Below are 14,116 nucleotides of genomic sequence, written 5' to 3' on the forward strand. Positions count from 1 at the left end.
CTTGAACATCTGGAAGTTCTGGATTCACATACAGTTGAAGCTTAGCTTGAAGGATTTTGAGCATTATCTTGCTAACATGTGAAACGAGTGTAACTGTACAGTACTGTGAACATTCTTTGGCATTGCCTTTCTATGGGACTGGAATGAAAACTGACCTTTTCCAGTCCTGTGGCCACCTCTGAGTCTTCCAAATTTGCTGGCATATTGAGTGTAACTGTATCATTTTTTAGGATTGGAAATAGCTCAGCTGGAATTCCATCACCTCCACTAGCTTTGTTGGTAGTAATGCTTCCTAAGGTCCACTTGACTTCACACTCCAGGATGTCTGGCTCTAGGTGAGTGACCACACCACTGTAGTTATCTGGGTCATTAAGACACTTTTTGTAGAGTTCTTCTGTTTATTCTTGCCACCTCTTCTTCACCTAAGAAGGCTTTCTTACCTCTCCTTGCTAGTCTTTGGAAGTCTACATTCAGGTAGGTATATCTTTCCCTTTCTCCTTTGCCTTTTGCTTCCCTTCTTTTCTCAGCTATTTGTAAGGCCTCCTCAGACAACCATTTCGCCTTTTTGCATTTCTTTTTCTTTAAGATGGTCATTTCTTCTTTTTGGTCACTGCATTCTATACAATGTTACGAACCTCCGTCCATAGTTCTTCAGGTACTCTATCTATCAGATCTAATCCCTTAAATCTATTTGTCACTTCCACTGTATAATTTTAAGGGATTTGATTTAGGTCATACTTGGATGACCTCATGGTTTTCCCTGCTTTCTTCAATTTAAATCTGAATTTTCCAGTAAGGAGTTCATGATCTGAGCCACAGTCAGCTCCCAGTCTTGTTTTTCCTGACTGTTTAGAGCTTCTCCATGTTTGGCTGCAAAGAATATAATCAATCTGATTTCAGTATTGACCATTTGGTGATGTCCATGTTAGAGTTGTCTCTTGTGTTGTTGGAAGAGGGTCTTTGCTATGAACAGTGTGTTCTCTTGCCCTACTTCCTCTTGTACTTGAAGGCCAAACTTGCCTGTTACTCCAGTTATCTCTACTATCAGTTACCTTTCAAGAAATAATAGCACTACAGTGGCACAGTCTATGATTCTATCCAAATTCAGGCACTCTGTGAAAGCCAGGTCATATGTGGCTCACTCTAATTATTATTATTTTTTGATATGTAAGAGGTAGATTTGAGAGAAACACATTCTACAGTCAGATTGTAAGCTATCTCAGAAGGCAATAGGCCACTCCAGTTCTTTTTAAAACTGTATTGATGGATTCTGGGGACTTCTTTGGTGGTCCAGTGGCTGGGACTTCATGTTTGATCCCTGGTAGGGGAACTAGAACTCAAAGGCCGCCCAGACCTGCTAAGCTAAGCTCAGCTAAACGAAGTCACTTCAGTTGTGTCCAACTCTGTGCAACCCCATAGATGGCAGCCCACCAGGCTTCCCCCGTCCCTGGGATTCTCCAGGCAAGAACACTGGAGTGGGTTGCCATTTCCTTCTCCAATGCATGAAAGTGAAAAGTGAAACTGAAGTCGCTCAGTCGTGTCCGACTCTAGAGACCCCATGGACTGGAGCCTACCAGGCTCCTCCATCCATGGGATTTTCTAGGCAAAAGTACTGGAGTGTGGTGCCATTGCCTTCTCCGCTGCAGCCAAATAAATTAGAAACAAACAAACAAACAACTGTAATGATAGGTTCCGCAACCACCGTCTATTCAGAGCTTGAGTGAAATCACTTGTATCTAATGCTAATGTAATAGGTACAGCAATTTATTGTTAACCATTAAAAGTTAAACAAAAATCACCAGTGATGTATGTCTATATTTTAACTTTATTATTATTTTTAAAAATTTAAAATTTTATTTATTTATTTAGGCTGGACTGGGTCTTTGCTACAGCATGCAGATTCTTCATTGCAGTGCGCAGACTCAGTTGCATGTGGGGTCTTAGTTCCCTGACTAAGGCTGGAACCCGCAGCCCCTGCACTGGAAGGTAGATTCTTAACTGCTAGACCACCAGGGAAGTCCCTTAACTTTATTATTGAACATTCCAAGGCCACAGAGTAAATCAGCTGAATAAATGGCATTAGACAAAGAGACGTTGTACCTTGCAATTAGACTATATGTATTCTTTTTCTTTGTTGTTATATTTTTGCAGCTTGCTTTTTGGACAAAGGTAAACCTTGTTATTTGTCCAATGGAACTGATGGTCCGTATTTGTTTCTTCTTCCTCCAGGCAACACATACTACCATTTATTCTTTTGATTCATTTCCCCGGGAAAGCTGAGAAGAAATTTTATAATGATATTATTGGTTTTGTAACTAGTGTTTTCATTGTAATTCTATTACTGAACCAATGTTGTGATAAATGGTCTGTTTATAAGGGGAACCACTTTTACAAGAAGTAGAAAATTAGACATGCTTCTGCTTTGCAATAACAATAAAAACCACAGTGAAAAAGTATTCTCCAGTTTATTCCCATCTGTATCAGCAGGGAAGCTTTAGAAGATGACTTTCTCCCTGAGGCCTTCTAAACACAGTTACTGCCTGTGAGTATCATGTCAAAATGCAGTGTTCCTCCAAATCCAATTCAAAACCAATCCATTTTAAATTACAGTAACTGTGGGCCCTTTAAGAAAGTCAAGCACTTTAAACCCCACCCCTCTGCCCACTGGTAGCAGTTAAGTCCTCTCTTTGAATGCAGTTGGTGATAAAGCTAAGAGAAAGGCAACTTGTCTCCTGAGTGTTTCTAAGTAAGCTCTAGAGGTGGAAGCTTTAAGATACTATGGGATAGGGAACAATGGAAACTTGTGAAGAATGGAAGCCAGACTGGCTCTTAAAAGATTCTATCACAGTGCTGGGTGAAGTGGAAAGAATGTTAAGTCTGGGTTTCCCCCTGTGGAGCTGCTCCCTGATAGCTTTACTCCTCCATTTCACCCAGCAAGTGAGTTTTACAGAAGCTGTTTCCAGTTTAACGAGCTGTTTGTCTCCTCTAGCAGATTCCCAAAAGGAAAAGTCAGAGAGAAGAGCAAGTTTCAGCGAAAATTATTAAACTGGTCACTTCTAACAGTTATTTACATTGGCTGAACGTTTCTGAAGCGCAAAGTCGACTCTTTTGTTGTTGTTGTTCCTGCTACACCAACAGCGACTAACTCAGAAGTTTCGTATTAAACTAAAAAATAATTAGAAATTTGGGGTTTGATTGCGGTTGGCATTTTGGAGCTGGCTGCCAGAAAGCAGCCATCTTGGTAAAGGATGATGTCATTTGGAATACTTGGAGGTTTCACTTTATTCCTGGGTACCAGTTTTCATTAGCCATTGAATAACTGTAATCATTAGGCTAAATTTAGTTTTAAAGATAATGGAGGAGCTGAAATAAAAATCATTAAAGCCACTTCTTTATCCTTCCTAACACATTATAAACTTTCCCCAAAGTTCAAAGCAATAGAAAAAACTTCACTCCATTTTCCCTCTATATTTTGCTTCCATATGTTTGTTCTTCTGTTGACTAAGCTTGGGTAATAAAACTAGTCTGGTCGGTTTCATTTTCTGATTTTCATACATAAGTGAAAGTTGTTTTGTGTCAACAGTGTAAAGTGTTAAGAATTATCTCACCTGCTGGGCCAATTTCCTGTAAGCCTTTGTTTGGGAGGGGAGAAAGGGAAATGCAAGTTTTGATTTTGAATTACTTATTCTTTAAAACTAGAACCCCGAATTAAACCACACTAGCATAATTAATCTGTGTTTAGTTTTGACCTACTTAAGTCTTCTAGGAGTGGGCAAGATGATGGGAAAGAAAATGATGGTTATGTTGCATTCCCACTTGCATTCATCACTATTCGTATAGCAGAATGCTCTGCCTGCAGTTGCTTTGGAAAACTGGCACTTCAAAGAGATGTTTTAATCCACAAAAATTGTTTGTCTTTTTTTTCTTTTTGGATTAGATAAATGTTACTGTCTTAATCCTATTGCCCAACAGGTCCTGGCATTGTCTGCAAAATGCAGAGAGAAAAGAAAAAACTTGCACCTCGTTTAGACAATTGAGCGCAGGGTGGTTTATGGGATTATTAGGAGGAGTAAAGAGGGCGGTGTGTCTCTTCTGCAGATCTTTTCTTAACGAGGTTAACCTGTGGCTCCTGTCTCGTCGCCCTCCTCCGCTCCTCGGAGGGGAACTTTCTGTTCCGTGAGCGCTATCCGAAGCTTCCCAGGCAAGCTCACTGAGAGATCAAACTAAAAGGGCTGCGTGTCTGTTTGAAACAGATAGAGGGAGACAGGAGCACACACGGTCAGCGGAAGATGGGGCCACGGAGTCGGCGGGGGCTGGATCTCCGAGCCGGGCTGACCTTTCCACGTGTCCCCAGCACCTGCGAGGCTAGTGGGGCATTAGGTTTCTTTTTCCCAGGAGCGGGCGCGAGCCCGGAAGAGGCTGGGCGGCCGCGGGCTTAGGTCAGGGGGCTGGGAGGCCCTCCCTCAGAACACGTGCGGTTGGCGAGCGGCTGGTGCGGAGGCTGGCCTGGCTTTCCCGCCCGGGTCCGGCCAGCGCGTCCCCAGCCAGCCGGCGGACGCCAGGAGGGCGGCGGCGGGCGAGTCTCGGAGCTTTCCGCCGGCTTAGCCGAGCGGCCTAGCGAGCGCGCCAGGCCCGGCTGGAGCGAGCCCCAGTGCAATACTGCCCGAGCCCGGGCGGGGTCTCTGTTCTCTGGCAGAGGAGGTCCCTTGGCAGCGGGAAGCTCCCTCTCTTTCTCTCGCCGCCGCTCCGAGTCTGCGCCCTGGTGCCAGGCGCCCAGCTCGGCGCTCCCCTGTGCTCGCCCCGGCGCCCACTCATTCGCAGCCCAGCCCTCGCCGCCGCCGCCTCCCTGCTCCTCCTCCTCCGCGTCTCCTCAGCCCGCCGCGGCCATGGCGGACAGCGCCAGCGAGAGCGACACGGACGGGGCGGGGGGCAACAGCGGTAGCTCGGCCGCCATGCAGTCGTCTTGCTCGTCGACCTCGGGCGGCGGCGGCGGCGGTGGCGGCGGCGGGGGAGGCGGCGGCGGTGGGAAGTCGGGGGGCATTGTCATCTCGCCGTTCCGCCTGGAGGAGCTCACCAACCGCCTGGCCTCGCTGCAGCAGGAGAACAAGGTGCTCAAGATCGAGCTGGAGACCTACAAACTCAAGTGCAAGGCGCTGCAGGAGGAGAACCGCGACCTGCGCAAAGCCAGCGTGACCATCGTGAGTGCCCCCCCGGGGTGCGCCGCGGTGCTGACCTCCGCCCGCCCCTGGGAGATGCTGCCTCCCGACCCGGGGCAGCCCCAGGGCTCTTCGAGGCTTCCGATGACCTGCAGCGAGCACACTCGCTGCTAAGACCCGCCGGCCCCAGAGGGTGGAGGGAGTGGGAGGTGTCCCTTCGGAGCCGCGCGGGTCTGCCCTCCCCGGGGTCCAGGCCCCTCGCGGGGTGCTGGAGGAGGCTGCTGGGACCACCCCCACCCCACCCCCACCCCCCACGTCCCCTTGTCGCCCCTGGGGGAGGAGGCTCCTCCGGGAGGAGCTGGAAGCTGGCGGCGTGGCTGGGGGAGGGGGGGGCGGGGTGGGACTTTTTTCAGTCCTAGTTTGCTTGAGGGGTGCGTCCAGAATCGGGGAGTCCTACGCTGAGGGAGAGGCAGGAAGCCGGGGCCTGTTCCGGGGGCCTGGCCGGGGGTGCGGGGGGTGTGCAGCTGGGCTGGGCACTTGGTTGGCATCAGAACGGCGCTAGCTGGATCGCCCGGGGAGGGGGCGGGAGAGAGTGGCCGGGAATCCGGGAAGTGCAGTTTTTCTGGCCAGGATCGAGAGGGAAGGGCGGGTACCGGAGCTGATGCTCCCACCTCCGTTGGAAGTCCTTTCCCTGGGTGGGGGGTGGCGGCGGCCGTGTACTGCTGGGAGAATGCAGCATCTTACACCGGCTTGGACGGAGCGAAGGGTATGAAGCCTGGACCGGCTGAAACCAGGGTGAAGGGAATCGACTGACTCCTTCGCCGAGCAAGAGGGAGTTGTTTTTTTTTGGTTTTTTTTTTTTTTTGCGTGTGTTTGCTTCCTTGGCGGTGGAGTGTCTGTCTGGGGGATATTTTGGTTCGGCGTCTAGATACTTGACGGGAGAACGGGCTGTCTGTTCTCTTTCCACCTGGTCCCCGGAGGCTCCCCCAAAGAGGATAAGATTAGGTGTGTAGGTCCTTCTCGTGTAGCAGGCCTTTGGAAAGGCCACTATTAGCTGTGATGAGGCGAAACATAACTGGGAAAAGTACAACGTGTGCTCTCACCTACTATCCCTGCCGGCTAGCCACATCATTGACATGCAGAATCCCCATACTGGCAACCCTGTTGAGATCAAAACAGTTTCCCAGCCAGGAGGAGAGAGGAAAATGTCAAGAAAGCAAGGGGATGAATTGCCATAGTTACTCCACAATAGCTGATTAGGTTGAACCTTCAGATGGAGAAAAAATCGTGCATTTGGGGATGGATGGAAGATCACAACTCTGCAAAGGAAATGCGGCAAGTTTAGGATGTCCCTGTACCAGAAAAAAGTCTTCAGTGGAGGATGGACTGTGTGTATCCACCAACCACCCCTCCCCCCACCCCACCCAACCCCCCGCCCTCTGCTGGCTTGCACTTGGGGACTGGATGGCATTCTGAATTTGCTTAGAAAGCAGGTTTTCACCAAAGTTTCATTGGGATGGGCAGCCTAAATAGAAATCGATTGCTGAAAGACACCCCGCATGCTCCGATCCAGCTCTGGTGAATGGCATTGGAGCAATATTCAGACTGTAAAGTTCTTGAAGTGCCCTTTTGGTAGGATGGGGAGGAATTTGCAGAAGCAGCCACTTCCAAGCCTTTTCTGAAGCTTTCTTGGCTGAGAGAGATGTCTTTGGTGAGTGGAGGTTTGAGAAGAGGGGGAAGTTGGTGGAAGCAGTTTATTTAAGATTGGAGTTAGTAAATGAGAGGGTGAGTCTGGTCTCTTGGAGAATGTGAACCACGGAAAGTTGTAAAACTTGCATAAAATGGAACCTCTGGCTTCTTGCATACTGTGAGCAATTCAGGCTGTTTTTGTTTGGGAAGGAGGATGGCGGGGTGGAGAGACTGTGAAAGGGTTAGCTGTTTGACACTTGACCATATTAAAAGTAGGTCTGTAAATTGTACACAGTCACATTCATTCCTGGTGTGTAAGATCACAGGCCACTGAACACTTGGCATGAAGAGTTGTGCGAGGTGGTGGCTTCCTTGGAACTAACTTCCCTCAACTAAAACTGACATCTCACCAAATATGCTTTGTGAAAACTTCTGAGGCCTCACTGAGTCAAATTTTAAAATTGCTTTGGATGACAGCCTATAGGTACCAGAAACCTCTCCATTCTTTGATCTCTGATGAATATATTCAGGGAGATAAATAAAAAGTGCTTGTGGTTTATTGAGTTCCCTGATACCTGGCAGGTGTTACTCAGGCAAATGCAGAGTAGAGATTCCTTTGAGGGTTCTGTTGGAGTTGACTGACTTAGGACACAGATTGTGGTGAGTGGGTTTGACCTTTAGGGTTTGTAATTTGGGAGGAAAAATGTGTGTGACTACATGAAGTAAGTCTGTGGATGTAAGGATTCCGTCTATGTGCAACACTGCCATAGTCTGTGTCAAAGTTAAGCTGCATGAAATTTGCTGCTAGCAATCCAGGAAGTTTGTGAAAAGACTTAAATATTCAGTTAAGTGAAGGCCTTGGTAGATTTCTCACTAATTTTATTTGAAGAGAAGATGGTACCAGAATCTTATATTTGTCTTCATGGCTCTTACTAGTTTCTCTAATTATGATATTAACTTTAATATTTTTGAGCACAGAAGGTGATTGTGGATGTCTTTTCCTTGAACGTATTCAGCAAGGTACCTTGCTGATCAGCTACACCCTGGGAAGAGAGAGGTGTTGCTTTTTTTTGGGTGAGGGGGAGTAGTTTTAGGTTAGCAACGAACTTAAGCAGAAGGTACCAGGATTTCCCAAATACTCCCTGCCCTTCTTCCCCTCCTCCATTATCAACATCCCCCACCTGAATGGTACATTTGTTAAACCGATGAACCAACTTTGAAGCAACATAATCACCTAAAGTCTACACAGTTCACTCTTGGTGTTGTACATTCTATGGGTTTGGGCAAGTGTACAATGACTTGTAGCACCATGATAGTGTACAAAGCAGGTCCAGTGCCATAAAAATCCCCCGTGCTCAGCCTTTTCATCCCTCACTAACCCCTGGCCACCACCAGTCTTTTTTCTGTCTTCCATCAGTTCAGTTGCTCAGTCGTAACCGACTCTCTGCAACCCCATGGACTGCAGCATGCCAGGCTTCCCTGTCCATCACCAACTCCTTAAGCTTGCTTAAGCTCATGTCCGCGGAGTCGGTGATGCCATCCAACCATCTCGTCCTCTGTCGTCCCCTTCTCCTCCTGCCTTCAGTCTTTCCCAGCATCAGGGTCTTTTCCAGTGAGTTAGTTCTTCACATCAGATGGCCAAAAGCATAGTTTTGCCTTTTCCAGAAAGTCATATAGTTGGAATCATACAATCTGTAGGCTTTTCAGATGGTTTTCTTTCACTTAGTAAGATACATCTAAGTTTCCTCCCTGCTTTTTCATGGCTTGGTAGCTCATTTCTTTTTTCTGTTTTGGCTACGCTGAGTCTTTGTTGCAGCACGCAGGCTTCTCTAGTTGAGGTTCAGGCTTAGCTGCCCTGCAGCGTGTGGGATCTTGGTTCCCTGACCAAGGATTGGACGCATGTCCTATGCATTGGAAGGTGGATTCTTAACCACTGGACCACCAGGGAAGTCCCTCTTTTCTTTTTAACATCCAGTGAGATTTGTTTGGCTGTACCCCAGCTTACTTATCCATGTAACTACTGAAGGACTTGACTTGGTGGCTTCCAAGTTTTGGCAGCTATGAGGAAACCTGCAGTAAACTTCTGTGTGCACATTTTGGGGTAGACAGAAGGTTTCTGCTCATTTGGGTAAGTAGGGAGGAGCTAATTGCTGGTAGTATGGTGAAAATATTTTCATTTTGTTAAGAAACTGCCAAACTTAACAAACTTAACATGCCAAAATGTACCATTTTGCATGCCCACCAGCAGTGATGAGAGTTCCTGTTGCTCCACGTCCTTGCTGGTTTTGGGTGTTATCTGTCTTGGATTTTGTCCATCCTAGTAGGTGCGTAGTGATATCTCATTATTGGGCCCTCATTTTTTAAGCCAAGTCCAAAGGCTAATAGAAGTTCTTAACCAGCAGTCATTTCTATCTCTTTTGGTATGTAGGTGCTTCTTCTAGTCAAGCTACCCTTTTAATAAAGGATCGGTTTCATGGTCTGTATTCTCCACATCTGTAGGGAAGAATCAACTGTACAAGGCCCTTCATCCTTGTCTACAAGTGTCCACTGCCACAGCTTTCCCCGGTGTGTTTTATTTGGGTTAGGGGTGGAATGGAATGTTTTGAGTGATTATCCAATTTCTCCCAGTAAATCAGCAGTGGAGCCAGACTGGTGATTATCAATCATAACTACTTCTTTGGAGTGGAGAAAATAAACAAAACAAAACAAAAAATGCTCAGTTACACTGTTGAGTAGCTTTCAGATGTTAGGCTTGATCTTTCTGACTTGTCCTGTGGGTTAAAATGTAATAGGAGATTATCTGAGTCAACATAGAGGAATCCAGGGGTCTCTGGGAAGATGAAATGTAATTGTGGGCAGTAATTGAATGGCTTCTAAGTTCTGGACTAGTTTCTCCAAGTATAAGCAGGGTCTTATTCCTGGGATGCTAGTTCACCAAGGTGTGTTTTCTGGACCAGTTCAGACCTTTGCCATGTGTTTGGTTTGGAAGTAAAGGCCCATGACAAATTACTAGAATTTAAGTGTCTTTCTCTATCTATAAAATTCGTCTTTCATTATAGAAGTTGAGGGAAATAAAGGAATACAAAGATCTTTTGAAGTTATAGAAGAAAAATGTGTTGGTATGGCATTTAGATTAGAAAACTTGGCTATTTTAAATACCAACAGTGTAACAATTTCATTAACCAATAAAAGCCACCATATAGTTAACGTTGTGGATTTTGGATTATTTACTCTGGAAGCCCAATACACTATTTTCCATTTCTTAAGACTTTGTTTTGGCAGATTATGAAGCTGTCAGATCAACGTTGCCCTTATAAAAAGGGGTAGTGTGTGACTTTTTTTTCCCCTTGCCTTAATTTTTTTTTTCCCCCTTAGATTCTAGTGAAAGCACCCAACTTTAGGTGCAACTTTGAGAAAAGTATGACCTCACAGTTAGGTCTGATTATACACAAATCCAGTCTTCTTACAGAGGCTATTCTTAGATTTCTTCTGTGTGTTTCATATAATCTCTTTGTATTTGATTTTTTACAAAGCCCTACAAAAGTGTAGAGGAGGTCAAGACAGTCTTTTCTAGGGCTTTTATTTATTTTGCTGAGGATGGGAAATAGTTCAGAGAATCACCAGTATCTGGTTTGTGCTGACTCTTGTTCAAGACCAGAGACACTGGGCTGGAGCCGAAATCTGAAGGGACTGTTGATTGCTCAGACTGTCAATGGCTTCCATTGCCCTCTGGCTCCGTGAACTTTCTGTGGTTTACCAGGCTCTCTGTGATCTGGCCCCTGCCTGCTTCAGAGACACACCCCTCACATTCTCAAAGCTCTCACTCTACTGAACTGCCGGCTCCTGAATCTCAGTAGGTTTCTCTGGCTTCTCTAAGATGTACCTCCTTGCCCTTAAATGTCCTTCCCTACCCTTCAACCTGTAAATCCAAACAGACTGTACTTCCTTCTGACCTCTGTGTGCACTAGTACCGCCTCTTTGCCAGCCACACGCTGGGTTAGTTGCCCATTCATGAGACCGCTTCCTCTCCAGACCCCCAGCATGTAGGTCTCTCCTTTGGGAGCAGAATTTGCCTTGTTCACGTCCATTCTTCAGTGCCTGGCATGCAGTAGACACAAGAGTATGTTGGGCTGACCTCAGAGGCATTAAGTTATGAAGTTTTGTTTTGTTTTCTCTTGGGCGAGGGAGCCAAGACTGTCTCCAATCCTTGTGCTCCTAGAGCTGCTCTCCTAACTGTGTCAGCAACAACAGCAAACACCATCTTCACCATCCTTCTATGGATGAATGGATACACTGTATACTTTGGGGGGCCACCTCAATTAGTGTGTGCCCCAAACCTTTGCCTTCTGGTTATGGGTGATATTGTGGGCAACCTTGGAGCTCATACCTAGGCATTTGTGATAACGTTTTCACCTCTAAAAGGGGACACAGTGTCTTTGGGTTCACTTTTCCAAGGGTTGTTTGAACAAGGCTTAGAGGAGAAAGGGCTCTGTTGGAGGGGTTCACATTTGCCACTTCCGTTTGGTTGATGGTGACAGGTCACTCCAGGCATTCCTCATAGCCTTATTTGATGTTGAAATGCCCCATGGTTGCTTCTGGAAAACAGCCTGTGGGCCATCACAGCGAGGAGGTATCAGTGCAAATAGCGGGCACCTGAAGCTCCAATTGGGGCGGTACCTGCAAACAGGACGGCGAGATTTGTTGAATCCTGGTGGATTTCCGTGTGTGGTTTGCAGAGTGGATTTTGGGGGGGTTGATAGTGTCACACAATGTATACTTGCATTCTTGTTTTCTTCTTCCTCAAATCCTGCGTTGTAGCATTTACTCCTAGAAATGCTGATCTGAGCCTTTGGATTCATACAGCCAGGTTGAGGAAGGAGTAAGGTCACCTTCTTTGTTCCCTCATGTACTTTGTCCCTCAGTGGTTAGGTGTTGCTTTTTGTTTTCAATCATAGGCAGTTAGTTGCTTTTATTAATAGATGGATTGAATGATCGTCAGAACTGGCGATCACAGGTTCAGGGTGTTCCTGCTCAGTGGTGGTTGAAATTTTCCTGACAGTGAAACGAATGCTCTGAAAAGTATTTCTAATAGTCAGGATCTTGGAGAGGTATTAACTTGCAGACTCTTCCTACCTCCCCAAGGCTATCAGATTTTCTTACCTTTTATGCTTGTCAAGCCCACAGCTATGGATTTTATCCCAGTGCTCCAACTCATAAATTGCAAATATCACTTTGTGTAGGTGTTCTTTTTTAGGGAGAACTAACAAAGGATTAATAGTTTGATGGTTGTTTAGAATGAATTCACCCCCTTATTATTATTCATCCCTAGATCTGAGGCATGGGGTGCAGATTAGTGCTTAAAATTCATTTTGATACTCACTTGTTTAACGCTGGGAAATTTTCACCTCTTCAGTAAGGCACAGAATGACGAGTCATAAATACAGCCTACAATAGGCAGGATTCAACCTACAAGTACTTGGGAACTGCCTACCGGGTGTCAGATGCTCCAAAATACCCAGAAGGAATGTAAGGGCTTCTCCAGCAGGATTGCACTTGACTGGTGTTCAGCTTGGCCTTGGCTGGTTGCGGCAGGGAATTCAGAGCAGAGAGAACTGGCCTTCCCTCTCCAGCACTTTGCAGCCCAGAGAGTTGTGAGGTGCGGAAATAACCAACATACAAGTGGAAGCCAGAAAGGCGGTCCAGGCTGACAGGTGCCAAGGTTCCAGGGAGGGCTGGCTTACCTTCCACCTTCCAAAATAAAGTTCATCTCTTATGGTGAATACCTTTAAGGGAAACAATGTGTCGTATTCACTCACAGTTTAATTAGCTTAGAGTTTATTTTGTAAGGCAGCGATGGAGAGAACTGTGGCTCAATTTGTCTGTATCCAGGTGGCACCGAAAGGCTTTTTTTTTGTTTGTTTTTAATTTTCTTTTAATGTGGTGATGATTGAAAAGAAATGTCAGTGATGTTTTTAATTTCATAATTTACATCTGCCCATAGACAGAAATTATCTGGGTGGTTTTTTCATCTATTCCTATTACACTCCGGGGCCCACCCACTTTCCTTACACAGACATTATTGGATAGACCAAATTTCTTAAATCTTTAATGGAAACTGTGAAAACAAAGACTTCTTAAGGTTAAAATGGATTAGAGATACTAGTTTATGGGCAGTTGCAAACTCCGGTTTTGTAAAAAAGCAGTGTTGATGGATGGGATAATCTTGCACACGCATCTGCTCCAGATCAGACCAGCCTCCATGGGTGCCAGGTGTGTGTCCCGAGTGAGCGGGTTAACACCCTCCGGGGCATCTCGGGCCACTTGGGATCAGATGAGGCCATTCGGTACTGAGTAGCAGAGCTGGGATATTTAGCCAGACAGATGTAGCTCATAATTCAAAAAAGTTTTCCATAGAAGGAAAGAGGAAAGTGAGAGAAGGAAAACAGCATGGGCTAAGGGTGAGGCTGAGGAAAGTTCTTAGAAATCTACTACCTGCATTAAACCCTTCCCATGTTTATTTCACTAGTGAGCTGAGTCTTGGGCAGTCAAGGATTTTGAGAATGAATTAGAAGGGCTAAAATAGTCCTGAGAGGATGGGGAACACATGTATACCTGTGGTGGATTCATTTTGATATTTGGCAAAACTAATACAATTATGTAAAGTTTAAAAATAAAATAAAATTAGAAAAAAAAAATAGTCCTGAGAGAAAAATTACTTGGTGTTTTAATTATAGAAAGAGCTTCTCAACGTATGAAATTATTTGCATATAAACAATGTTTTTTTTTTCCCAGTTATCTTAATACACTAACTCAAGTAATAACTTATTCTATTGAGATTTTTTTGTTTGGGTTTTTTTTTGGTTCTTCACTAGGCAGGCCTTAATTTATCTAAACAAAGACATTTGCTTAGAGTCAAAGCATTGTGCCTCTGCTTCGTTTAGTAACCTCTGATTATAGAAACACAAAAATTTGAGAGAGAAAAAAAACCGGCTAGATGATTTTAACGTCTTTGTTAACCAGAGTACAATTTTAAGTGTATATGCTATAAAGTAGCAGTTTGGACTTCTTTCGGTCCAGGTGACTACCTGGTGAGGTACCATGTCTTTTGAAAAACGTTGTTAACTGTTTCACATCATTTTAAACCTTGAGTGCATGTAGCTTATCATTTTGAAGTACTGAAGATACAATGACGTTTTTTGGTGGTAAAATATACACAATATAAGTGTTGCCCCTTGAACCATTTTTCAGTGTACAATTCAGTGACGTTAGTT

At 45.4% G+C, this 14,116-nt stretch overlaps 1 protein-coding gene across 1 annotated transcript in view; it reads left to right on the forward strand.

Annotated features, from left to right (window-relative positions):
- Positions 1 to 4,443: 4,443 nt before the first annotated feature.
- The window catches only part of CCDC6 (coiled-coil domain containing 6), a 112,485-nt gene continuing 102,812 nt past the window's right edge, over positions 4,444 to 14,116 (forward strand). Inside the window, exon 1 of the mRNA XM_014477649.2 lies at positions 4,444 to 5,198. Coding sequence (XP_014333135.2) covers positions 4,887 to 5,198 — 312 coding nt within the window. The 5' untranslated portion in view covers positions 4,444 to 4,886. The remainder of the gene's footprint in view (positions 5,199 to 14,116) is intronic.

Source organism: Bos mutus, chromosome 28, assembly GCF_027580195.1.
Source record: "Bos mutus isolate GX-2022 chromosome 28, NWIPB_WYAK_1.1, whole genome shotgun sequence".
Taxonomy (NCBI): domain Eukaryota; kingdom Metazoa; phylum Chordata; class Mammalia; order Artiodactyla; family Bovidae; genus Bos; species Bos mutus.